The 27,488-nt window shown below is 42.3% G+C and overlaps 2 protein-coding genes across 2 annotated transcripts in view; one reads left to right on the top strand and one right to left on the bottom strand.

Moving 5' to 3' along the window:
* Window positions 1-172: 172 nt before the first annotated feature.
* UQCR-Q (Ubiquinol-cytochrome c reductase ubiquinone-binding protein) lies at window positions 173-9,110 on the top strand. The gene is made up of 3 exons (XM_075689597.1): window positions 173-327; window positions 4,830-4,999; window positions 8,956-9,110. The coding sequence occupies exons 2-3, from the start codon at window positions 4,846-4,848 to the stop codon at window positions 9,048-9,050; spliced, it is 249 nt and encodes an 82-aa protein (XP_075545712.1). The 5' UTR covers window positions 173-327; window positions 4,830-4,845; the 3' UTR covers window positions 9,051-9,110.
* A 1,773-nt stretch (window positions 9,111-10,883) lies between these two features.
* xit (ALG6/ALG8 family glucosyltransferase xit) overlaps window positions 10,884-27,488 on the bottom strand; it is a 39,783-nt gene continuing 23,178 nt past the window's right edge. The window contains exons 9-12 of the mRNA XM_075689586.1: window positions 26,801-26,940; window positions 19,907-20,004; window positions 16,452-16,572; window positions 10,884-14,770 (exon numbers count right to left, since the gene is read on the bottom strand). Coding sequence (XP_075545701.1) covers window positions 14,548-14,770; window positions 16,452-16,572; window positions 19,907-20,004; window positions 26,801-26,940 — 582 coding nt within the window. The 3' untranslated portion in view covers window positions 10,884-14,547. The remainder of the gene's footprint in view (window positions 14,771-16,451; window positions 16,573-19,906; window positions 20,005-26,800; window positions 26,941-27,488) is intronic.

Raw genomic sequence — 27,488 nt, 5'->3', positions numbered from 1 at the left:
GCGTATAATTTCAAATCTGCAAGATGATGGCATACGCAGAATACGGTTTTTTTTATCGTGAACAACGGTAACCTATCAAAAACGCGTTACTCTGCTACTTTCAAGGTGTGGTGCGTGGTATCCAAAAATCGGCGTAGAGGCTAGCGGTGTGATTTAATCGTATGAATGAATCACGCACAAGTCAGCTGAAGCCACATAGAGCCATGCAAAGCCAGAAGGCCTGAGCTGGTGCGCTGGCTGGTGCCGCTGTGCTGGTTGGAGGTGTCCGAGGCGGTTGCGCTTGCAATTGTGCATCGTATTTGCGACTCTTTAAGCAGACCCGGACTGGTAAGCTATTGTTTACATTGATTTATTGTTACCGTTATCACCGTTTTCGTTATTAGATACACACTGGTGAGCTGTGCGTAATCTACACACAGTGCACTACTTGTGCGCTCTGTGTGTGAGGAGTTGGGAACGTACTTACGTTCGTTGCGTCGTCCCGGGGCAGTCACTTCGACTGCTTTGATCGCCGATTTTTTGCTGTAAGCATGTTTGTTCTGAGCCACTTTCCTAGCAGCTTCCATAGTGATGTGCGCAGTTAATACAGGAACGGTAATTAGGTGAACCGAAATCAAGGTCATCAGGGGACATTCTCACACATGCGTGGCTGCACCTTGTTAAGGTGAAGGATAAAACTAGTCACAAAACACAAGAAGAGAGGTTCACAGCACAACGACTGGACTATCAACTGAGCTTTATTAGAAACGGCATAGTCCCAGCAAGGCCAGCATAGCATGCGCAACAACAGCATCACTAATCACGGAGCACGAAAAGACAAGATATCACATCTATCGTGACCGACCTAAAAAAGCAAATTCTTTTTCAAGTAAGCGCTCTTCTTGCCTTTTGTGACTGGTTTTTTCCTTCAACTATGTACCAACTGGCCCGGATTTCAACCCTAGTTGCTGAGCTAAATGTAATATATATATATATATATATATATATATATATATATATATATATATATATATATATATATATATATATATATATAAATGACCGGGCCACTCATTTAACAATCTCAAAGTAACAATACTCGAATCTGGATTCCGCACCAACCATGACCGCGAGCTTCGCGAATCTTACCTGATTCACAAATTTAACACTGCCTCGTCCGGAATAAATGAAAACAAAGGAAAACTAACCTAACCTTAGATTGAGCACAAATATACACTTCCCACACAGTGTACATATATGATTTCAACGCTTTTCTTTTCCTTCTTTTTTTACATGCGGCTTTTTTGACGCATGTCGCTGTGGCTCGAAGTTGTACGCTTAACACCTCAATTTTTAGGTAATTCGTGGTTGCACTTAGAGATGCCATGTGCTAAACATCACGCCTTTGTATCTGCATGTGTACGTCATTTTGTTTTCGCTACACATAATCATGGTAACCACTGGCACTTACCTGAGTGTCATGTTTGTATATATTGTATCCTGAACATATCTGCATTTCATATTTTTTTATTCCAAAATGCTTGTCATTGATAATCATTTATAATGTGCAATAATAATGATTTATGATGCACAGTGTATGGTCTAGTCAGTGCAGATAGCGCGCCCTCTGCTTGTGATACACTGCCCTTAAAGCTAGCTGTGTATAGCCCCGTTTACATGAATGCGACAGTGGCGCATCGCATTTCCAAGCGCATTTGGGAAAGGCGATGCAACGGCGTTTACATGTAGAGCATTAACTGGATGGATGGATGGATGATTGAGGCTCAACCCTTTGAATCGGGCGGCGGCGGCGCGCACCACCTAGCCTTTAATGGTTCTATATGCATGCATACCTATGTATTTACTCCTTTACTTTTGCGTTGATATTATCCACCAATCAGATAGTCTCCGTTTAGTTATTTCTACCTGTTCAAAGTCTATTCTACTTTCACTGTCTTTAAAACCCAAAGCTTTGAGTAGTTCCCCGTTAGATTCAACTGCAGGGTGAAGTTGTTTCCAAACAAGTATCAGGCGTTCAGCCGTTTCCTCCTCCTCTCCACACGCCTCGCACACCAAATCTATCTCCTGGTATCTGGCTCAGTACGTTTTAGTCCGCAGTACACCTGTTCTGGCTTCAAACAACAATGAGCTTCCCTTAGAGCTATCATAGATATTTTCTTTGGCTATTTCTTGCTTAAACATTCTGTATGTCTCCAATGCCGATTTGGTTTGCATCTCTGTACTCCACATACCCCTCTCTGTCTCCTTAACCCTTTTCTTGACAGATGATTCCTTACTTGTCCCCCCGCTACTGCCCAAGTATTTGCTTGTCAATTTTCTAGTTCGCTTCCTCTACCTCGTGTCAACATTCCTCGTGTATAAGTAACTGAAAACCTTCCTAGCCCATCGAATTTCCCCCATTTTTCTCAATCGCTCCTCAAATGCTATCTTGCTACTAGCCTCTCTGCCCTCGAAAGAAGACCATCCCAGATCCCCCTGCACTCCAAGATTTTGTGTCTTGCCATGTGCTCCCAGAGCGAGCCTACCCACACCACGTTGCCTAATTTCCAACTGTTGCCGGGTCTCTGTTCTAATACATAGAATTGCATTGGCAAAAGTCAGGCCTGGTACCATTACCCCCTTCCATATCCCTCGTACTACGTCATACCTATTGTAGTTCCACAGTGCCCTACTCTTCATAATCGCTGCACTTCTGTTACCTTTAGTCGTTAGATATTTTTCGTACTCTGTCAGATACTCAATGCCATTATTTATCCACACCCCAAGGTACTTGTATTTGTCGACTATCTCCAGCCTGGCCTCCTGTATCTTATGCTCGCCGCAAATGTTATCATTAAAAATCATGACTGCTGATTTTTCTTTGCTAAACTTCAAGCCTAATCTGTCTCCTTCTGTACCACATATGTCCATTAATTCCTGCAGATTTTCTGCATTGTCAGCCATTAATACAATATCATCCGCGTACATCAGTCCTGGTAATGACTGTTCAATCAATTTTCCTTGTTTGAAAAATGATAGGTTGAAGCCGAGTCCGCTTTGCGGTATTTTGGCCTCTAAACCTTGAAGGTACAGCATAAACATCAGAGGTGACAATGGGCACCCCTGCCTAAGCCCCCGCCGAATCATTACAGGCTCCGAAACCTGCTTTTCCCATTGTATAATCACCCGGTTACCTTTATAGATATCTTTTAAGAAATTGGTTACACCATCTTGCACTCCTAAAGTTTCCAGAATGCCCCACAACCCCTCTTGAAGTACACTGTCATAGGCTCCCTTGATGTCCAAAAAAGCCAGCCATAGGGGTCTGTGTTCCTTTTCAGCTATTTCATTGCACTGTGTTAGCGAGAACAGATTGTCTTCTAGCCTCCTATGCTTCCGGAACCCATTTTGTAGCTCTCCAAGTACCCCCTCGTTCTCTACCCATGCCTGCAGTCTGTCCTTTATAATCTGCATAACCATCCTGTAAACCACTGACGTCACTGTTATAGGCCGGTAGTTATTTATGTCAGCTTTGTCCCCCTTTCCCTTATATATCATTCTCATCCTACTTAGCCTCCATTCGTCAGGTACTTTACCATCCACTAGCATTTTGCTCACCACCTCCCTCAATGCTTTCTTAGATTTCGGCCCCAATTTCTTTATTAACGTAATTGGAATACCATCAGGACCTGCCGATGTGCTACTTGGTAACTCTCGCGAGAACGTAGCGCCACATGGTGTCGTATAAGGGAAGTGCAGTGGACTTCCGGTGTAACTTGTTTCCGGTAGTGGGCCGAGTGCACGTTGGTGGCTGAGTGCCGAGAAGTAGACAGCTTTAGTTTAGCGTTCGCAATTTATAGCGTAAGCTATACGCTATAGTATAACGTACACTAAGCAGCGCACGGTTTTTACAGTTTTATTTGGCCAGCAAGATTTTCGGATCTCAGAGGCCATATGCAGTCGTTGCGGCTATTTCTCAACTCTAACGATAGGTAGCGCTCATATCGAACGTTTCTTTCGTTAGGCTTCGACTCGTTCGAAACGAGAAGCGATAACAAAAACACCACAAGGTTAACCATAATACTCTGTCGTCGAAGCGGCCTGAGACTAAGCGAAAGCCATTTGCACTATCATTTGCTGCGAACGAAGTGTATTTTACAAAAGAAAAGCCAAATTAAATTCAAAGCGGGCAGCCGGGACCGCCGCCATGTTGCCCATAGTTCCTAATGCGACGATCCTGCGTTTGCATGCTCCGCGAGAGTCGACTCGCGCCCGTAAATCTACCCTCGCCTGGCGCATTAATTCGATGCGCCTTCCTAGCGCATTACCGCTGTTTACATGAATGTGATGTGCTAGAAATGCGATGCGATGCGACACTGTCGCATTCATGTAAACGTGGCTTATGTGTTGTACATGCATTACTGTAATTCTGACGAAGGTTGGTCCACCAGCCGAAAACGTTTAGTAACGTCTTCCAAAAAGTTTGTCGTCTCTTTCCTGCGTATGTTATGTCGGGTCCTGCGTGCTGAACTTTAAAGAAAACCCATTTATATATATATATATATATATATATATATATATATATATATATATATATATATATATATACACATACACATAATCTTTTAAAGGCTGGATTACATCCAGTCACAGGCTCTCATTACGACTGTAACAGTGAACGGGGCGTTAGCCTGCACTGAAGGTGATGTAGCATCCCGTGATACCATCAACATTTCATACGAATTTTTAGCCCAACAATGTGTGTATAATCAGATGTCACCGTTTGTACCATGACCGCACTTTCCACACGTCATGGCTTTAGATCTCTCTCTCTCTCTTGTTGCTTTCAGGTAAATTGCATCAACAATGGGTCTTCACTTCGGGAACCTGTACAAACTGCGCGGAATCGTGATGTACCGAGTGTCTCCATACGAGCAGCGCGCATTCGCCGGCTTATTCAAGCAAGGCATCCCTAACGTAATTCGCAGGACGAAGGACCAAATATTCTATGTCCTGCCGCGTGAGTTTTTGTCTCGTTTATTTTGTTACTTCGGTGTGCACGCACGTGACAGTCATGAGTAGTTTTGCGAAGAAACTGGAATTGTGGCAACCTTGACGGCATAACCCCCCCCCCCCCTTTATTTTTTTAAATATATGTTGCTAACTGGCTTGCTTGTGTATCAAGGAAACAATAAATGAGAGTTAGAGGTGTGGAAACAGTTCAGTTTTCAAATGCAATTAATATTCAGTAAAAGGCAATTATTGACACTATTGAATTCTGACTACTCTCTTTTTCTGCTGGGTATGTGCAGAAAGGTGGTGTCTGAAGTGAAAACAAATCATATATATCTTTTTCAATGTGCTGCACCATTAGAAGAGAAATGCAAATTCAAACAAGATGGTCATGTACACTAGTCAAAGGGCACCAGCATTTATGTGTTTATAGCAGAGATGACCAAGCAGCACAATTGAAGTAGACTGAGCATGACTAAACACATAGACTGAAGGTGATGACAAAGTATCACTCACAGAGAGCTTGGGGTGATTCCATTCCACTACACCAATAATAAGGTTGATCACTCAGGTACACTTTAAAATAAGTTTACACTTTCTGGAACTTATATCGTCCCCAAGCAATAATTGCCATCTATATTGCGTGCTTTTGCTTTCTTTAATGCTGCATGCCCGATACATTCAGTAACGAACTGCATGTTTGTAACACCACAACATGGCATCCTTGACAGAAAAGTAGCAAGTACAGTTTGTCAAAAGAAAAGCATGCAATATAAAATAACGATTATTGTTTGAGGACGAGATAAGCCCTAGAGGGTGTAAACATTTTTCTGGGTAAGCTTAACAGAAGTAACTGTGGCATTCTGTAAAGCATGCAAAATTTGCAGGTGTTGTGAAAACAAGCTGCGATTAGCTAACACAGTGTGTTGTCGCTCAGCTAATTCACCAATTCCCCAATGCCATTTCAGTAACTCCTCCCTCTGTGCTGTAGTGAAACCTCCAGGAGCTGGAATTACTTTCTCACTTGGCGGAGTGCTTGCAAGAACAGCTTAGTAGTAGAAATAGCGAAGTGCTCCAAACAGCTAGCAGGCAGCGATCACTTACAGGAGGTTTTGAACCACCTTGGCCTAGTGTGCTGGCATGTTTGACCATTAGAGAGTATGCAAAAATGCTGGACGTCAAATATTTATTCTTGTGTTCAATAACTATTTAACCTATATACAAAATCCCCAGCCTTTTCTCATCCTGGTGAAAGCATACCAATAAAAATAAATGAACAGTTAAAAAGCAATAAGGCATTTTAATAGTTCCCTGTAATAGCAAGCCACTTGGGATTAAATAAAAGTGTTGACTATGTTTGGATGTTTACTGCAAGTTTACTTACTTCAATGAGGAAAATAACTTTAAAGGGGTCCTCAAACACTTCTTAGGTTGCGTAGACTAACAGTTGGAGATGCTTTTAGCGTAGGTCACAACACCAATATTGAAATATTTATTATTGTAACCACACAAGCAAATCACTACATCACTGCCAACTGTATCATCGCCCAGTCATGCTAACTAGAAGCATCATTGACATCACAACTCGCTCCTCTACCATTTGCAGATAACCACTGCACTGCAACAAAAATGTCATAAATTATTTTATTTTTGTTTGCTGTACTATTGTATTAATACAAGCAGACACATTTGCATAACATAGTAGGGCCACTGGCTGTTCTTTCATCACTAACCTTTAAGCACAAAAGCTTCTCTTCTCGCATGTGTACGCTCTTCAGCAGCCTTGTCGCCATTTGCCTCATTTTGCATGTGCAATACACGCGTGAGTGTTGTTCAAGTGATGTAGGTTTCTCACCTTTGTGAATAGGTGTTGCGTTGAACTGAACAAAAGAGACGTTACGCAGTCCCAGGATGCTCGACCAGGTCCGCGATTTTGTAGCGATGCCTTTTCTGATGCTAATGCCTTTCGGCGCTTTTTGCGTTCATGAGTGGTCAAGAGATGCTCCGCCTCGGGCCGAGCTTCGAACACGGCCACTCACGAACATGAAAAGTGCCAAAAGGCATTAGCATCGATTAAGGCATCACTACAAGATTGTGGCCCAGTAGTGGCAAACGGGAAATGTGCTTGAATGTGTAAAGGCAGTTTGTTACCATGGCGACGGTGCCATCAGCACACCAGAGTAACCAGAATCTGTGCGCATAAGATGTGTAGGCAACCACGGAATGCGGACTTCTGCTACGTAGGCGCATCGAACTCTTACCATTGGCAGTGGTGGGTTACGTCAGAGAAATCAAAACATGAGTCGACGCATGCATTTTTATTTCCTTGTATCTTGAAATTTCTTGGCTGAATAACTTCAGACTGCTTACTCCTATTGCTGACATTCTTTTTGCATTTATTTCTCCAGCTGTCAATCTATGCAACCCGCAACCAAAAAAACAGTGCCTCGAAAAGGGTTGGAGGGCTCCTTTAAAGGGGCCCAGCAGCACCATTTTCAGGTCACCATATTTGCTCAGTATCTATTCTAAGCATGTCAAGAACACAGAGCAAAAGAAATTATGAACATTGAACCACGCAAACCGAAGTTAGCGGGCAGAGAAAATTCAAAATGCAAGCAAAATGAGTTACCATCTACTTGAATTTTGACAATGTTATAGTGCTTATTTCACTCTCCCATGACGTCATATGGTGCCACACAATAGCAGCAGGACATTAGTGAAAGTCGGCATGCCACAGTTGAAAAGCCTGCTCAGCCTGTTGATCACATTCCATGAATTTCCCACGGCCCCCACAATCGGGCACGCGGTTTCGGAGGCCATAACGTCACTTCTATGGTTACAACAGCTTTCGCGAGGCGGCCATTGGCGCGCCAGTGTTCAGAATGTGATGTGTTGTTCCCATGGTTGTAAAACATAATCCCATAACTTTTTTCATGGTGCTCACAGTATTGTGCAAATGCAAATCGCAAATTACATTTTTAACCGTTCATCATAGCAGCACTCTTGCATGTCACATCCTGTCTATGAAGTACACAATATCACTGCAACTTGGCGATGACATTGATGCCACTCAACAAGGTTGAGTGCGAGGAATATTGCATTGAAAATGCATGTAAATTTGTCTCATCAATGCCTTATCTCTCTTCAGATAGTTCTCTAGGTTTATCTTCAACACTGTCATCAGTGTTCAATGCCAATGCGACTTCACACTGTGCTTATTTAAAATGTGCTGCTATCATTCATATATGAGCTTCCTAAGGTAGCAGTGGAACCCCCATGCATATGGGGTTGCATGTTTGCAAAATTTAAAATTTTATTGTAACATGCCCAATTTCTTAAATGTTGTTCAGGAGATATTCTACAATTTTTCATTTGCATGTAATTTAGGGCAAAACCATTTGAGAAGGATGTAAATACAGCTGCTGAGCGGTTTTTCATACCCCCAATACAAGTGTACTTTGTGGCAGAGTATGGAGGAGAATTTCTTTCAGAACAGGTGGCAGTCTCAACAAAGTAGACATGGCCCGTTTGTTAATCAACCTCAGTTCCGCATTCATGCTCTAAATTCATAGCTAGCAAACTTGTAATCGAGAGGACCAAGACCCTTGTCAGGCCTTGTCTTTAGCCTCACCTCTCCTTAAGCTATTTAATGAGAAATATATACAAACTGGAAGCTGCGCATATTTTAGTCATACAGCCATAAGTGGCATGAAGTTAAATACTGTATTACAGGCAAAGGATACTGTGAGAGAGGACTATGTTCATTGGCCTGTAGAACCCATATAACAGTGTCGTTTAAGTCCTACAGGTTGTGCGCATAATCTTGCACTCTACATGCAAGCATTAGCTCATCATGTGCATGCCGTGTGTTACATGTCATATCTTTCTCGAGACAGCACGAGTTGAAAGCTTTGTTGGCTTAATTGCTAATTGACACATTACCCTTGCCTTTTGTTGTTGCAGCCTTTGTTCTGACTTACCTTGTCTACGACTGGGGTGAGCGTGAGCATAAGAAGTCAATGCGCAAGAACCCTGCTGACTTTGCCAACGACAAGTAAACTTGAACTGAAGCTTTACATTTGAGATAGAATGAATAAATATACATGTTCTAAGTTATACACAGATTTTCTCTGATTTATTGACACCATTTCCAACGTAGTGGAGAATGCCTCAAATATATAGCATGCGCAGATCCACACTCCCGACGGTGGCTTTGGCTGACAGAACTTGAGCTTCCATTGTGCTTGCACAATGGCTCAAGTTTGGCTGGCCACCACTAAGGACAGGTTAAAATAAAGTATGTACGCAAGGTGACATCGAAGCACTGGCCCGTCATTTTTTAGATGAATTCTCAGCCGGTTGGGATTTTATCTTCTTTTTCCTTAGTCTCATTCGTTGAGCACTGCAGACAACTAGAAAGCACATGCAACATGTCATGCAGTATATTGTGCACTGTGCCATGTGACTACTATTATTTGTGGAGAACCTCACCAGGAGGACAGTTGCTTCTCGATGCCAGTAGTAAACGTTGCATAGAATGACGTAAGAGCCAGAGGATTGTGCACATTTAGCCAGCTGCAACACTAACCATAAAGGATTGGTCCCAAGAGCCACCAGAACAAGTGTCATTGAAATTAAAAGCAAAAAGGGCCATTGACTAGATGTCTGCCATGCTATAGCAAGAAAGTGGCTGTAACAGTTTCTATCTGAATGGAAGATGCATTTGTATATGTCACCGATTCATTGTAACTAAATCTCTAAAGACAGATTGAAAAGCCTTAATGAAAAGTGTTGTGTATGCCTCAACGCAGCAACACTAGTGCCATCTCATGCAGTACTTTGCAATACCCGAACAAGTTTTGTAGACTTTCAAAAAAGCCTTGCCTGCGTTAAGTTTTTCAGAGTTTGTGCCCAATGGAGTAGCGAGTTCCCATGCTCTGATTGAGGAGGCCTATGACAACTTTTTGAAAGGCGGTTTTGTAACACAAGCACTAACTCTTCCCTCAATAGTACGAGAAAAAAAAAAAAAAAAAGGGTTGAAAGACTGTCATTTGTAGTATTCTCCCAGCGTATTTTACAATGCAGGTTTTCTTGTGCACACCATGCCTCAACTTGCCGCTTCAGTCTGATGTGGCCAGATTTTTTGCCTTCTTAGATTGCACATTATGCATACACATTAAGCCTACAAATTATATCCAGCCTTTGTTACATGATTGTGACAACAGCACTAAGCAGTTAGCAACCACACAAGTGGTTGAAAACGAGTGATACAAATTTTATTTCAATCACTCTTTCTCTATTCATGCATATAAAGATGCAATTGCAATCAGGCATGTTTTTATTGACTCTGATGAAAAACAAAAGCATAAAGGTGACTGAAACAAATTTCACATTGGCTAAATTTGTTATAGATGAGTAGTATAGTCGTATTATTATTGAAGCAACTTTGCCAAAGCTACAAGGCTGGCGATTGTCAAATTTTTGTATAAAGCCTAAGAAAACATCTGCACATTGATTAGCAAGTATGTCTCAAATCCCAGAGCAATACCAGCCCCCCCTCCCCCGAGATTCTCAGCAGGCCACGGGTGCCATCTGATCTCAAGACATGCCCAGATGCTGTGCTGTTTCTCAATTTTGTGTCATTTCGATTGTCCATAAGTGATATTTCCTTTTATTCTCAATACAAATATGTTTACTGGCTTTTTGCAATGCGTACACTCCTATTTGCAGCATAAAAATTTGCAGGGAAGCTGCTTTGTATCTACACTATCGAAAATGCTTTTTACACTGGTAATCATTTCAGTACAGTTGGCATTAGTCCTCTGAAGACAAAAAATGCATCCTTTGTAGCTTCATGGTTTATGGTGCCCTTGGACAACAAACATGATACATCACAATCTAAGGGTCTTTTTATTGGGGAAAAACAGTGACTAGCATAAGTACAAAAGACAGCAAAAAATGTATCAGTGTTAAAAAGCAAAAATATGTAAGGCAATTCTACACCTGCTTTCACAACATGGCACTAAGCTACAGACCTGTTCCGACATTAAAGGCAGCATTCGTGACTGTACAGATGGCGCTCTGACATGAAAAACGTGCATTCATGTGATGAACTTCTTGACAAGAAGATTCCATCTTGGGCTTCCATTCAAGTGGCACAACATTGTGAAACCAAGTATAGCCATGAGATCACAAAGATTGATGGAAAAAATGTGCGTTAGAAGGAGTGTGCAAAACACCCACATTTCTGACATTACAAAGAAATTTGCACTTGGCTTATTTCCTTTTTTCACAAGAATGTCCTTGTCTTATATAGCTAATGATGTACACACGAGCCTACCATTGCTCTGTGGGAAGATTGTGACCACTGTCCATGAAAAACGTACAGTACGGCCTACTACTAAAGCGAACATCAAATTGGTTTTTCGGGACTGACTACAGCCAAGTTTTGATGCGAAGGCCTAGGTTAACATTACAGGTTTACCTAATACATTGCATCAAGCGAAATTTTCATATGAAGCAGATACTATATTCAAATTATGTTGGTTTTAATGGCGTTCCCTTTAAGAGTGGACCATACTGTACAACAGTGAGATTCCAATCAGGGACGGAAAAATAATATGCATGAAGTAACAATGGTGATATGGTTGAAAGGTACTCTAGAGGTGCCTGTCGCTCACCGATGAGAATAGATTAGAAATGGTAAAAATTTATTTGGAAACCTTGGAGAGTGTTTTATCTTGGCATCCATATGCGCAAGGTAAGTTTCGTTCACAAATACAAATGCAGCGTTTCCAAAGAAGGAATTGGGAATTTTTGTGCAGGCCTTTCATTGGAAAGCCACAGGAGCCTAAAAAGCAATGTCCGCCGTACTTGCAACATTCAAGGCAATGCAGTAGCCAACTGCTGCAATTCCTTCTCGGATCCCTCCTTGAAAACAAAGAAATGTTTATCAAACTGACAAGTCATTAAAAATCTGCATAACGAAACAATTATTTACTTACAAAGAATGTCATTGTAGCCAAATGAGCTCAGAACATAGAGGGAAGTCATAAAGGTGCTCGTGATGCGCAGAAAAGTTGCCAACCTGCATGCCTAGCTAGGTGCATGCAGTTCAACACAGTTCACAAGAACCACTGACTCAGCATTTCATTAATTTCTGTGAATTTTAATTCATTGTGCACACAGAGGACTTTCCTAGTGCCAGCATTTCACCAACAATGGAGACTTCAAGGACTCCACGTACATAGGGCAATGCTGACATGTTGCATTGTTTTAAAATGCAAGGTTACCAAAAACTCCCGGCCCACAATTGTAAGTGCCTTAATAAAGGCAAAAAATATGCAAAGACTAAGTTGGAGCACAGAAAAACCATAAAGGCCAGCAGATGGCTATTGCCAGCAACGACCATTTGGCATTAACATTTTATAAGATAGGGTGTGCATACAGAACGTGAGATACATAGTTAAACTACGATATAATGAACTTCAATACTATAACAAACTTCTCAGTATGATGAAGCATTTAACTTTTTACGACTTCCTGTCTGTAGAACACCACGTATCTTGAACGAAGTGTGTTTAGACACAATTTCCATAAAACAAGTTTTCATTCCTGCCACAAAGGAATACCGAGGCAATAAATGGAAGCTGCTGCGGACACAGATGGTCAAATGGTATAATTACATGCCGCTGCTTGCAAACCCACTTCTCAAATTTCATGCCACACAGCTGAGCGTGGCCGCCGAAGCACAGTAGCTTAGCAGCAAGACCCTCTCGCTCTAGTGTTCTATTTAATGTCCAGATGTGATAAGATCTTATAGTGCCCCCTACGTCATATTCTGTAGGTGCAAGGGAGAGCATGCGAGGGTAAGGCGAGAAGTATGGCGGCTTGATGCGTGTCACCTCTCCACGTGATCAAGAGTAGGGGATAGGGGTCAAGCACGTTGTCACGTGATCAAGCTAGCACTTGGGAGAGGTGTAAATGGGGGGTAAATGAAAGCGTGCACATGTTCTCCTATAGCCTGGCCGCGGCTATAGAGTACACGTGAATGCATACGTATCCTGTGCACCCTATTTTAGCTGTAATCTGTGGCAAGTGCCAAGTTTGGGTGACCTGAGATTGCCATGGCTTCGTGTGCACCGTATTTTTGCACATTTAGTGTTGGAGGTTGTGTAATCGTGCATTTCAGAGACGCATTTAAGTGAGAAGCATGGAGAGCGTTTGCTCCCCTCGGCCAACACTTTCAGCAGTACTGATGGAGTGTACATGAAATCTTCATTAATATTGACACAGCTTGGTTATATCGAGGTTATGTACATTGGTTATGTACATTTACCAATGATAGTGCTAATGTAACACTAACAACTTTCTTTGGTCACTTCATGTCGTTATATACGTACATGCAAAAAAACAAAAACAACAATTGCAGACTCTTTCTCTTCAGTTTCAACGTGTCATATGTTGCTACCCTGACGCTCATACAGAAATAAAGCATTTGTGATGCCCACAGCAATATTATTTGTCTAATTACCCACACTGCAGTGGTAAGGACTGTTTAAGGTTGTCTGCTGCAGCCTGATAAATGGCGATGGGTAGGATGAGCAGTTCAATTACTGCACAGCCTTGCCATTGATAAGATTTTGCAAAAAACGGTGTCTGGCTGTTGCCCAAATCAACACAGTCTCTCTTTTTTTCTTCTAAGATTTATTTTTACAAAAGATAAATTTGCTCTTCAGGAAGTTAAAATCTGTACCACATGGTTCCACATGGATTAAAATATGCAACATGTGCAAATAAAATACACAATGAGTTACAATTGTGGCTCTGACTTCCACATGGCAAAGCTAGGTTGCTGCTTTCTTCGCAAAATGTTGGCGCTTTTCACTTTGAGAATTTAGGGGTGTAGCTTATGAACAGGTCTAATACGTAAGGGTGCTCTTTTGGATTTTTGACACCGTGACGGTGTGACGATTTTATAACTGGATGCACTCGTGAGACAGTCCACACAATGATCAGGCAGGGTGGCACGTAGCAATCAAGGTCTGAGCGGTTAGTGAGGAAAGCCATAACGGAACAGCCATGCTTTGTCAAAAGAAACAGTATGTAAAAGTTTCAAGAAGTATTGCAATTTGTGCAAAACCTTTCCACACGTTAGTTTCATTGAGATGGGTGGCATGGAAACCACACCACACACAGTTTGATTAGGAGAACAGACGTATTGCAAAAGCATGCATACAGGCATAAGGCCAGGCCAGATGCTTAGTCACAAGGCCCCTTTGTTTATAAGACGAGCCTTCTCCCCCCACTTTCTTCCCCACAATATATGTGCGCTTGCCATCAAACACAGGGGTAAAAGAAACAAATGTTGATGTTTCACTGATCATGCAGATTCCTCGCCCAGAGTAATGTAAAAACATGATTTTATCCTTTCAATGAAGACGCATCTTTCACATATAGTATAATTCACCTTCGCCAGCTGTGCCTTTACCAAACATACAATAGATAAACTCTTCGAGGCAGTCAATGTTCACTGCAGAAACTGTACTTCACTCGTCAAATATCTCGCGAAGGTTGCAGAAACCACAGCTGCCATGACTTAGCCCACGCATAGATGATGGCGACAGAACAGCTCACGGAAGTCACCATGAGAGGTAAGAAGGGCATGCGGCCCGCAAGGGGTGTGAAAGGATGCAGCAGCTCCCCGTACACAACCACTGCTAAGCCCAAGAGACAGAGGCCAGCTTGCTCGAACCAAGACAGCAGCATCCCAGTGTGCCTGCACAGGCATGAAAGGTCGTCTCTTCTCCACAAGAAATCAAGACAAGTTGAACTGGTGCAGGCAATCGGCATGACTCAGCACTAGAAGTAGGCTCCCGTATATTTTGACAATAGAAAGCCTCAACCGCGTAGTAGCGTGCCATAACTTCTACAAACTACCACACAACTCTATGGTAACCTCCTTCAAAGGAGTTTGGACGCATAATTTTTAAGTGAAAAATTACAACCTAGCAAGTAAGATGTGTGACACATAAGAATTTTTAGTTTGATACAAAAGTTTATCTTGAAATTATAGTGATGTCATGACACAAAGCAAAGTTTGCAGATGTATAGTTTAGCGATAAGGCTAGATATGATGACATTGCTAATAAAACAGCAAATAAAAACATTGTGCACGTTGTGGCATTGCCTGTGACAGTTGCAGCGAGCACACAAACAGAGCAAGCGACTGTATTGCGACTTCATGACACACCCAGATGTGGACACCGAAACCGAGACTGGTTTGCAGAAACAAGCACTGTGGCAAATTATTCACGTGCTCTGATGCTTGCCAGTGATATTTCAAAGGCTCAGAAGTTCTGGACCTTCATTTAATGCAAAAAGAAAGTGAGAAAATTCATCTCACTGCCCTTTTAAAGGGCCCCTAACCACCCTGAGCATGACAATTTGTTATATATCGGGAGCTGTGTACCAGTCTGCAATGAACATACAGCCAGAAGAACTTTTTGAAATGATGCCGCAACAGCATAGTTACAAGCCTTTGAAGAGCAACAACTGCACAGTCGTCAAAGTTTCTCACTTGCCTTCGCTATGCTCCCCACAGGTGCTCTCTCCTCCACACCGCATACTCTCACCAACTCCATGCAGTGCAGCGATAGCTATAGGTCATGCCAATACACCAAAAGGAAGGCTCCTCCATTGTTAGCCCCCAATTGCTCTACACGCAACGCCAACTGAATAGAAGCTTCATAAAAGGTTCAGTGGTGCATAATGGGCAAGCCCCCTTGATTCTATGAATACACAGCCAACTCTAGTCATGTTGGAGCTGTCGTCTCTCATCAACCAACCAACTGACAGTTTTTACTATGGTGACATCCCCTGCAGTGTCCTGGTGGTGTCATGATGTGCGAAGGGACCAGGAAACCAGGCGAAGAGAAGCATGGGATTGTTTTTTTTATTTTAGGCTTCCCTGCGGCACGTAGCTCTGCCATTTTTGCGAAAGATCATCATTCCGGTACAATGTACATGTAAATTTAAAATATATGTTAAAAAATGTCAGAGGTGGTTAAGGGGCTGTTTAAGACAGACTGCTAAGCTGAACTTGTAATAAGATTACCAGTTTTCCAAGGTCCCGTTCATGTCCGTACTAAATAAATGTCAACAAATGCTATGCACGCATATTTCATTTAAGAGACTGAACGCACTGTCTTGCGCAGGTGCATCAGAAAAAAAAAGTGGGGGGGGGGATACATAAAATCATTTAGAAGCTACATTAGACATCGCAGAAAGCACATCTGCTCTCGAGAAGACGAGCATCAAAATTGAAATTTCGCAAACTTTCAAAACTTGTTGATGTTCAAGTGCACTGTTTTCCAGACTATCTCATTTTTCTGGGAAGATTCTTCATGATTAGTGGCGGTTCAGGTACAGACTGAAAGACAATGAGGCTGTCAGTTTACCTCGCAACTTGTTCAGATGTATATCGCCGTTTCAGCTTGACCTTGCTGCTGTGCAGTTTGCCAAGTGTGCACATGGCGTAAACTGCATGCAGCAGCACCAGAAGGACTTTTGCAGGCATCTCTGCAAAAAACAATAATGAGCGCAATCACATTGTAGCACATATTTTTAAATATCAGCAACAGCACAGATGATTCATGAAATGGCGCAAGAAAAGAATGAGGACATGAAGACACAAAATGTACAGTAAAAGCACCAACTTAATCTGAGTTTATTCTGGAAATGGCACACATATATGTATAAAACCCACCTGAAAATACAGTAGACTTCCTTTAGGATGAACTCCAAGGGATCATGAAAAGTGTTCCTCTTATCAGAAGTTCATCTAATCAGGAGTGCTTCTAAAAATGATGCTTGAGCATGCAGTGTGTGTCCAAATACCTCGTATATGAGAACAAATGAACGAAATGGCTTTTCAGGGAAAAAATAACTGCAGTATAAGCATTTATTGCACCACTAGTGGTATACTGCACATTGCCTAGGTAAGGCATCAGGCACTGTTGACTATTACCCAGTCTGTTATTTTTTTTTTTTTTTTGTGCCTGTCGAGAAAATCGCCTGCTGCTACAAATGCAGACATCTCACTTAATTTTCTAAGATATTCCTCAGTGCCCTCGCATTATTAGAAAAACTACACCAAAGGGGGAGGGTCCGGCGATGGGGAGGCAAAAGAGAGAATGAACTTGAGGGCGTGGCTAATTCTTGTAGCCGGGCCGGGAGGAGACATAGGAGTGAGTGAGGAAGGGTGGGAGAGGAGGAGCAGCGGAACCTTCGCAGAAACACCGAAGTGGTTAGGTCTCCTCGTCTCCATGTGTCGCACAGATGGTCGACGGCGCAGAAAAGATTTTTTTTCTTTTTTTTTTTCTTTCTTTCCCCTAAAGTGCTGCTCGGATGGTCGAGTAAAGCTGCGTGGGTAAGGGGCAGCCGGCTGTGAAAGTTCATCTTAACCAATTAGCGCGTGTGCAGTGTTCATATTAGGCGGATTTTTTTTGCATTGACTCTATGGGAAACCAAGCAAACGACTTCCACTGTTCATCTTAACCGAGGGTTCATCTTGAGCGAGTCTGTCTTAATGGGAGACTACTGTATATTCAATAACCATTTTTTCCTGCCAAGCACACAAGTGCCGGTTAACATCCATTTCACACACATCCTTCTAGAAAGTCAAGTTCATTTTGTGATAAAAGAATTGATGGCAAACTAACATGATTTTCTTCAGTGTTGTTATGGAATGCTTTGACGGTTTCACCCATTAGCTTGTCCTTTTCTTGTTTTAAGAATTTTGTGTGCCATACAATGAGATTACAGCTACATCTTTTACAGTGGTCATCCAAGTGACTACTGCAAATGTTTCACATATTCAAGTTGTGTTCCCTGGCTCTGTTTAAAACAGCAACCTGACCTCTATGTCCTCGTTTCTTTGTTCGTTCTTTTCATGCCATTGCATCTAGGCATATAACTATATGTACAAACTAGTCTAAGCCTCAGTACTATTGCAATAGTACCTGCAGACAATTTATTGCAAAGCACATCGAAACTCTGCCAATCTTTACTCGATCTTATATCGATCTAGCCCACACGAAGATATTGAACCACATTGAACACATTTCTGGCATACTTATAGAACTGGCTTCATCGGCATGAACATGCACATTTTCTGTTGGCTAGTGACCTTGCTGCAATCAAAATGTATTCAATGTGATTACTGATTAAAGCAGATACAGTTGAACCTCGATATAACAAAGTTGGTAAAATTTGCAATTTGCTTCGTTATATAGAAATTTCATTATATTGAAATTGAACCTTATTTGCAAAATAAGTACAGCCGCTGATGAATTTTTCTTACATGGAAGGGGCTGCAAAATGTTCTGAAATATCGGGCAATTGAAAAAAGCAAATTTGAATGAGAAAAAAGGTCATTTTGTTGAATTCAAAAGACGGCAACAAAAGATACAGTTTCATGCCATGTCAATGCTATCTTCCCATAGGCGATATGAAGCGAAGCCAGTCACACTTTGATATCCACTCACATATATTTGCGATACAAAAACTACAGTTATTGCAACGATCCCAATAGATGCTGCAAGCACTGCAGGAAAAATCTAATTTGGCACTGAGTCTGCATCATTGCGACAGGACATTCAAAAGACGAATGATGTTTTTTTAGCAAAAGAATGACCGTAGGAACCTGCATAATTTTAGATTATCATGATGGTTAGTGCAAACTGAAAAAGATAATAGGACAAGCACTTGTAGTCATATCTGCTGTTTCATCATTTTATTCATTTAGCTTTTATCCAGTTTTATCCAGCATCCAATTAATTCATCATAAATTTGCATATGCTATATTTATGAAAGAGAAGATGGCGTCCACCACTGCAGAAAGAAGCCACAAGAAGCCAAACTGCTCCTTCAAAAAGAATACTCTGCAATTGAAGAACATCTTGGAGATTAAAGGGACCATGAAACACTTTTCTAACTAAGCATAGAATGGCTTCACTATTAAAGGATGTCGCCTCACAAATCTCCTGCTGCAGAAGTTTTTAGATGCTTTCAATATAAGCAGAGTTAGAGGCAGTTATCGCATTGATGCACGGCTTTCTCTCTCCTTTCATCTCCACTAGCACGCTGGAAGCTACACAGGGGGGATGGCAAGAGGGCAAGGCCCCAGCCAAAAGTTAGGCAGTCTTGTTCCTTTTTTTTTTTTTTCTTCTTCCTCTTTTTAACACTACTTCTGGTTCAGGCATGTTTGCACTCGCTCGATTTGAGATGGCTGCTCAGGCTGCACTGCGATGCCACACCTCTGGAGCTATGTCACCCAAAAGAGACCAATCAGAGCATGCAGCTGCCAGCTGCCAGAAGGCTCATCATGGCACCCTATGGCAGCCATGGTGTCTACGCTACACAGCATACAAATAAAATCTCTTGAGGCCAAGCGCAGCAGATGCACCTGTACGCAACCACCAGTGCAAAGATGAAATACTTCTTTTGTTCTTTTGAGATCGGAGACATATTTTTCATTTAACCCAAAATTAGCAATATTAGTACTAGTGAGAAGGTTCTTGCAATCACGAAATCCACCAATATCGTTTGATTGGCTACTTGGCTACTTGTGACTTAGTTGCTGACAACACTGCAAATCAGAGAGCAACGAATCTTTTGCTGTCTTTGACACGAGATTGTATATTCCCTGCTGCATGAAGTGGAATAATATTTGGCTCAGATGTTCACAAGAGTCGCGTCAACAGACCGCAACACTTCGTTACCATGTTCAGAAAGTGTTTCAGGGGCCCTTTAAAGAGCGGAACACTCTTAGAGTGACAGCAAAACTATTGGCGATCATAATCTTCCTATCCATAAGAACAACAATTAAAACACGAACGGAGTCATTACCCACCAGCTGAGCGGAACAGCAGCGGGAAGAGAGAGGCATGGCCAGCTGCCGAGAGGATGACGTACATAGCTGCATCAGCAGAACTGCACAGGGCTAGCGGCCTGCGTAATTAAAGGCAAGTTCATCTTATCAGCACAGACACATTTTCACCATAGCATGCTTACAGGAGGGAGTGCATCTTTTTCTTTCATAGGAATACCTGTAAGAGTCTACTAGAACACCTGCAATCTAACATCTTCCTATCCTGCACCCACTCGCACACACACACACACAAGCACACACATATAGTCATTGTAAATGTAGAGACAGGAATTAAAGGCGGACTGACACACACTTTCAAAGTTGTAGATACTCTACCCTACGCTTCGTGCATATAAGATGACCTCACTTGGCCAGTACAAAGGTTGGGAAATGCTTATAAGGTATTTTAATTTACAATGCTGGATATGGTGAATGCTGGATATGGTGCCATCGACATTGTCGTGACATCACGGCATACAGCAAAATTTGCTGATGTTGTGATGCATTAAGGCTCATGTTATATATTAAAGAGGTATCTATTTATTTATTTATTTATTCATTCATTCATTTATTTACACTGTTAGCTCTTATTGGTTTGCTACAGGGTAATGCAATAGAGGAAAGCAAATCAAGAAAACAACAAGAACAACATACGCAAGCATACCTACATACACCTTTTCATATATGGCAGAAATATTACATTTCACAAGAATAATATTATAGAACACAGCAATATTGCAATGCGGTCAGTGATCATGCACAAGCTAATTTTCTTGTAAAGTCATCATACAGCGCATAAATTGCTATAAGGATACACCCAGCATATGCTTCTAAGCATACATAGAAACTCAAGGAACTCAAATACACAAAAAACGTGAACCAGTGAGCCAGTATACTACATGCAAAGACAAGTATAGCAGATTCAACACATGGCTATCTATGAACAGAAAAATGAGCCGACGCAGGCAGTCCGATTGCACTATAGCACCATGGCAATCAACTCCACTCCTCTATTGTCCTTGGAAAGAACGAATACTTTATAGCATTTATCCTAGGTACCATGGGCATACATTGTTCATTATGCCTATCTTGTAGCAGTGGCCTAGACAGAAATTTAATTCGGGGAGGGAGGGGTCTCCACCAGCTACTGACTACCCTTCCACCCCTCCGAACAAGAATGGGCAGTGCCCATAGTTCTACACCGCGCCACTTTCACATTGCTGGATGGTCGATCCTGGAGGCGGCACCAAGAGCACCTGCGCCCAGATTTTGCCGCACCTGACATGCCTCCGGCAGCTGTGGCAAAACCGCAAGCCTGCCCATGTGACAGAAGCATTCATGACCAACAGACCTCTGCTGGGCAACCGCACCTGAGCGCAAAAACACAAAGCTTCGCCAAGAAATAATTCAGCGCTGGACGTGCCAGATGCTCCGGCACCCACTTCTGAACCGCGCACACCCCAAGTGCAAAGAAGTTCGAGAGCCAGACGACCCATTGTGCGGTATTCACCATAAGGCTTGTGGACGTTGCCTTCCCTGTGTGGGTGGGAAGAGGTGTTGTGTTTGACCACAGCGTTTGCCAAGTATGACAGATGGCGATACCGCCCCATCTCATTGGCTAGCGGCGTAGCTCACGGAGCGCGTGAACGAGAATAAAGCAGTTGGTCACCGGAGTCTGTGTCGGCTGGCTGGCTGCTCTCATCCTTCCGCTGCAGGCGGGGAATCGAACGTTACAGTCAAGAGTATCATATGATACAACTTTCACTTGCTTTCGGTGACCTACTGTCCGGCTTGCTCGAAGAGATGTTTGCAAGTAACTTGCAATCATGGTATTGTAGCGATCACACAATGCATACTGTCATTTGGTTACACTCAAGAATCGATGAGGCAAACATTCAAAAGCAGGGCAGCTTCCTGTTTAGAAGTTTTTGAGAAATATATGGCATCTGTAGGTCGCAGTAAAATAATGGCCAGTAGCACCAAGAGATTTGAAAGTGTCGTGTTTCTTGACACTCGTCTAATTTGAAGATTTCTGAGATATTTAATTAGGATGCGTTCTCTGCAGCAAGGCGATTGGCCCCAGCCGTCTGGTGTTGAGCGATTGGGCAGTGACAAGATGCTTTACCTATGTCCATAATTATCCACCAACTTCATTCTTGACACCTCATGTGCATGCCCCCCACCCCACTCCATGCATTCATCACCCCTTCTTAAAATTATTTTCTTTTAGTCAGTGTCGTAGTCTTCAACATGCGCTGGATTTTTATATGGCACAGCAGCCCCTAACATTCATATATTTCTGTTTCTGTGTGCACTTCGAGGCCATTCACCTACTTGCCCTGACCTGTTTGTTGTGGTGGTTTCTTAGCTTCCCTGGCCAGGCCCCCCCATCCTTGATATATTTTGCCATGCACAAATCAGTATTGTGTAGGTCTTTCTTTGCAACTAGCTCAACTTTGCAACTAGGCATGTGCAAACGAGCTCAACCGCAAGCTCTCCTCAAGTTTATTAACATAATGAAACTCAGAGACAAGGGGGGGAAAAACAAGAAAAATAAGAGGGGCAAGGATGCTTATTAAGTGTTTCCTAGACAAGCAAGTCAAAATATTTTCCAGATGCTTTTCCTCTGCGCAGCGTGGTCACCAATTCAGTCCAGTACCAGAAATGAGAAGCTCTTCGACGACAAGAAGGCCTGGTGAGGAGCAACAATACCTCCGTCCCATCTTTATCTGTACGCAGAATTTTTAGCGCTGATCCCCCCTCAGCAGTTATGGTTAACACAATCCAGAATGAGGTAGAGGCATGCCATGAGTGGGGCCGCAATGTTCTGTGCATGGGAGAGGGGTTTGCCCCCATGACAACACTCATCCTTTCAAACTGCTACTAGCTCTCACCTTGCTGTCACATTTGAGCTTTGCCTTTTATCCACGTCGCTCCTTCGGAGCCCACCTCCTGAAACTTTCTGTTCCAGGGGAAAGGGGGAAGTGGGAGGGTTCAATCCCCCATACCCCACCCACTGGCTACACCAATGCCTTGTAGTGTACCAGGCAACCATCGTTTTAAGTAGATGCCTGCATTAATATTTAAAGAATGATTACTTGGCAAATAAAGAAATTTTCTCCTATCTGAAAGTAGTCTCCTCCTATCTAAAAGTAGGGGCAAGTTTAGTTCAACCAGCATATTACTTACGGGTCCAAAAATCTGTACCTCGATCCATACCATTGTACCACTCACGGGCAAAAGATGCCGAGAGCAAGTGGGGCTATACTGATCAAGGTACAACCAAATCAGGAAGGCTCACAAAGCTTCAACAAAGACACTCCCTCACCAGAACAGCAACTGGCCTTCCTGGTGCAGTGTTCAGCCAATACCTCCCCCCCAAATGATTCCTTCAATAAACACATGGCCCTCAGTCCCCAGCAGCTGTGCAGCATCTGACCAAGGCGGCAGTCAGAAGTGTAACACAGCAGAGGGTGCTAAGAATCTCTGGGTCCAGACTGGCCACCAATGGAAACTGAACCTGTCAACCTTTAATTGCTGAACTCTGTCGAGTGAGGCTAGCTTAGCAGGACTCTTAGAGAAACTATCAGGCATTGTTTGGGATATCATTGGCCTTGATGCGATTAGAAGAACTGGTGAGGTTTATACATTGCTGAATAACGGCCATGTCCTCTACAATAGAGGTCTGCCAGATAAGAAGCAATATGGGGTAGGATTCCTGATCCATAAGGATATAGCAGGCAACATTGACGAATTCTACAGCATTAATGAGAGGGTAGCTGTAGTCGTAACCAAACGTGATAAGAGGTATAGATTAAAGGCAGTACAAGCCTATGCTCCAACATACACTCACGATGATGAGGAAGAAGATCAGTTTTATGAAGATCTTGAATTCGTGATGAGAAAAGTGCAAATTCAGTATACTGTAGTATTGGGCAACTTCACTGCAAAAGTGGGGAAAAGCAAAGTTGGTCAACAAGCAATTGGCAACTATGGCGTCGATTCTAGGAATGCTAGAGGAGAGATGCTGGTAGAATTCACAGAAAGGAATAAGCTTTGAATAACGAACACCTTTTTCAGGAAGTGTAGCAACAGAAAGTGGACCTGGAAAAGCCCTAATGGTGAAACAAGAAATGAAATTGACTTCATACTTTCTGCTGATTCCAGCAAAGTGCAGGATGCAGAAGTGATAGGTAGGGTAAAGTGCAGAAATCATAGGTAAATGAAGGCTAGGATTCACCTCAATTTGAAGAGAGAAAGAGTAAAATTGGTCAAGAGGAAACAGGTCAACACAGAGGCAGTAAGGGTAAAAGCAGACAAATTCAGGCTGGTACTTGCAAACAAATATGCAGCCTTAGAACAGAGAGATGAAGATGACATAGAGATAATGAATGAAACCATAACTAGGCTGGCTTCAGAGGCAGCAACTGAAGTGGGAGGCAAGGCACCAAGGCAACCAGTAGGCAAGCTCTCCCAAGTAACAAAGGACCTAACAAATAAACGACAAAGAATGAAAGTGTCAAACTCAAGAGATAAGATCGAATTCGCGGAACTCTCAAAATTGATCAACAAGGCGAAAATAAGTGATATTTGAAACTATAATGTGAGAAAGACTGAAGAAGCCGTAAAAAATGGACGCAGCCTGAAATCAGTGAGAAAGAAATTTGGCATAGGGCAAATCAAGATGTATGCACTGAAAGAAAAGCAGGGTAATATCATCAGCAATCTTGAAGATATATTAACAGAAGCAGAAGAAGTCTATACTGACCCGTACAGTACCTAGAGGAGTCAGGATACCTCCATTAAGAACAGTAATGAACAGGATACAGAAACTCATCCTATAACTAGCGATTAGATCAGAAGGGCCTTGCAAGACATGAAACGAGGAAGAGCGGCAGGAGAAGATGGAATAACAGTCGATTTAATCAAAGATGGAGGAGACATAATGCTTGGAAAACTGGCGGCTCTTTATACGAAATGTCTATCGACTGCAAGGGTTCCAGAAAACTGGAAGAATGCAAACATTATACTAATCTACAAAAAGGGAGATGTTAAAGATTTGAAAAATTATAGGCCCATTAGCTTATTCACAGTATTATATAGAATATTTACCAAAATAATCTCCAGTAGAATAAGGGCAATACTGGACTTTAGTCAACCAAGGGAACAGGCTGGTTTCAAGAAGAGATGCTCTGCAATGGATCATATCGATGTCATCAATCAGGTTATCGAGAAATTCGTAGAGTACAATAAGCCTTCCTATATATTGTTCATAGATTACGAAAAGGCATTTGATTCAGTAGAGATACCAGCAGTCATAGAGGCATTACGTAATAAAGGAGTACAGAACGCTTACGTAAATACCTTGGAAAATATCTACAGAGTTTCCACAGCCACCTTAATTCTACAGAAGCAAAGTAGGAAGATACCTATAAAGAAAGGGGTCAGACAAGGAGACACAATCTCTCCAATGATATTCACTGCATGCTTGGAAGAAGCATTCAAGCTATTAAACTGGGAAGGCTTAGGAGTAAGGATCAAAAGCGAATATCTCAGCAACCTTCGGTTTGCCAATGACATTGTTCTATTCAGCAACAATGCAGACGAGTTACAACAAATGATTGAGGACCTTAACAGAGAGAGTGTAAGAGTGGGGTTGAAGATTAATATGCAGAAGACAAAGATAATGATGAATAGCCGGGCAAGAGAATAAAGAGTTCAAGATTGCCAGTCAGCCTCTAGAGTCTGTGAAGGAGTATGTTTACCTAGGTCAATTAATCACAGGGAACCCTGATAATGAGAAAGAAATTCACAGAATAAAAATGGGTTGGATCGCATACGGCAGACATTGTCAGCTCCTGATTGGAAGCTTACCATTATCATTAAAAAGGAAGGTGTACAATCAGTGCATTTTACCAGTGCTTACATATGAGGAAGAGACTTGGAGACTGACAAAGAAGCTTGAGAACAAGTTAAGGACTGCGTAAAGAGCGATGGAATGAAGATTGCTAGGCATAACGTTAAGAGACAGAAAGAGAGCGGTTTGGATCAGAGAGCAAACAGGTATATACAATATTCTAATTAACATCAAGAGAAAGAAATGGAGCTGAGCACGTCATGTAATGTGCTGGTTAGATAACCATTGGATCATTAGATCATTGGATCATCTTGGGCACCAAAATTAAAACTTGTTCATAGAAAGAAGTGTGATAGTAAATTATATTAAGGCCACGCTGGGGCTTGCCAGTAACGTTTCTAAGGTGTAACAGGTGTGGACACTTAATTATTTAAAGAACATACAAGTTGAAAATGTCATGTCAGTGTTCTCACCTGCAGACTTAAGCAATTCCTCCAGCTCTCAACCGATATTGTGTGATGGCAACAGGCTCTCACAACAGATGTCACCATCCACTTTATAACTACTGCTTTGAGATGCACACAATGTCATCTTAGTCTCCTACAGTATTTCCTGCCATGACAAGTGAAATACATGCACAGATGCCACTGCTCTCAAAGTCTGCACAGTGCGCAAGAACCCACACAAGTTGCCCAGCTCCAGAAAAGCATGGTAATGCAGTGGCTACTGCGCCCACTTCTGAAATGTACACTGCTGCAGGTTGTACTAGTTTGATTTCCAATGACAGTGGTCATGGGCAATGCTTGGTTTGGTTTTTTTTCGGCATGTGGCAAGAATGAATCTGAGGATGAGCCAGTGATCCAAGGACAACTACACCACAATTATGATGGCATAACAAAAAGAACGAACAGACACAGCAAACACAGTTTTTCTTTTTTTAACTGCTGTCACTATAAAAGAGGAGTAGCATAAAATGAGGCACGGACAAACTAGGTGTGCAAATTGTGTACACTACTTACGTGGCCAGCAGCACAGGCATCAGTATGGCCTTCTCGTGGACGTGCCAGCCAAATAAGAAGGCACTGAGGCTGCATAGAACCAGAGCACGGACCAGCAACCAAGGCTCCTGTGGTCTCTTCCACAGGCCCCACAGAGTAGGCTGCGATACACATAAGTTGGCAGTTGATAACGACTCTTTCACTCTAGCGCACAAGGAAAACTACCAAAACAGAGACAAATTGTCACAGGTACACTGTTCTGCTTTTTGCCGGAGACCGTTTTCGACCGGATTATTGTGATTATCACTCAGTGCAAAGTGTGCTTGCTGTATCCAAAATTCCTTTAATGTTGTCACCTATTCTAAAGCGAGAGCCTTGTCTAATCAGACAGCGTGTGCGACGCAGAAAGTGTTGCACATTCACGAACGAATGCAAGCACCAGCGAGCACTCTAGAATGTCTGGTGATACATCTATGAGTACAGTTAAAACTGTACGAAGTCGGCAAAATTGGCACTTTACTTCATTACATCAAAATTTCTCTATATTCCAACTCAACCTTTTATGCAAATAATTACAGTCGCTTACAAATGTTTCTTACATGGAAGGGGCCACAAAATTTTCTTGGTTATCAGGCAATAGAGAAAAGCTAATTTCCATGACAAAAAACTTACTTAGTTGAATTTAAGCATTGGTGACCAGAGGTACGGT

This window comes from Dermacentor variabilis, chromosome 4 (assembly GCF_050947875.1).
Source record: "Dermacentor variabilis isolate Ectoservices chromosome 4, ASM5094787v1, whole genome shotgun sequence".
NCBI lineage: Eukaryota > Metazoa > Arthropoda > Arachnida > Ixodida > Ixodidae > Dermacentor > Dermacentor variabilis.
This window is presented reverse-complemented; position numbering and strand designations above follow the sequence as displayed.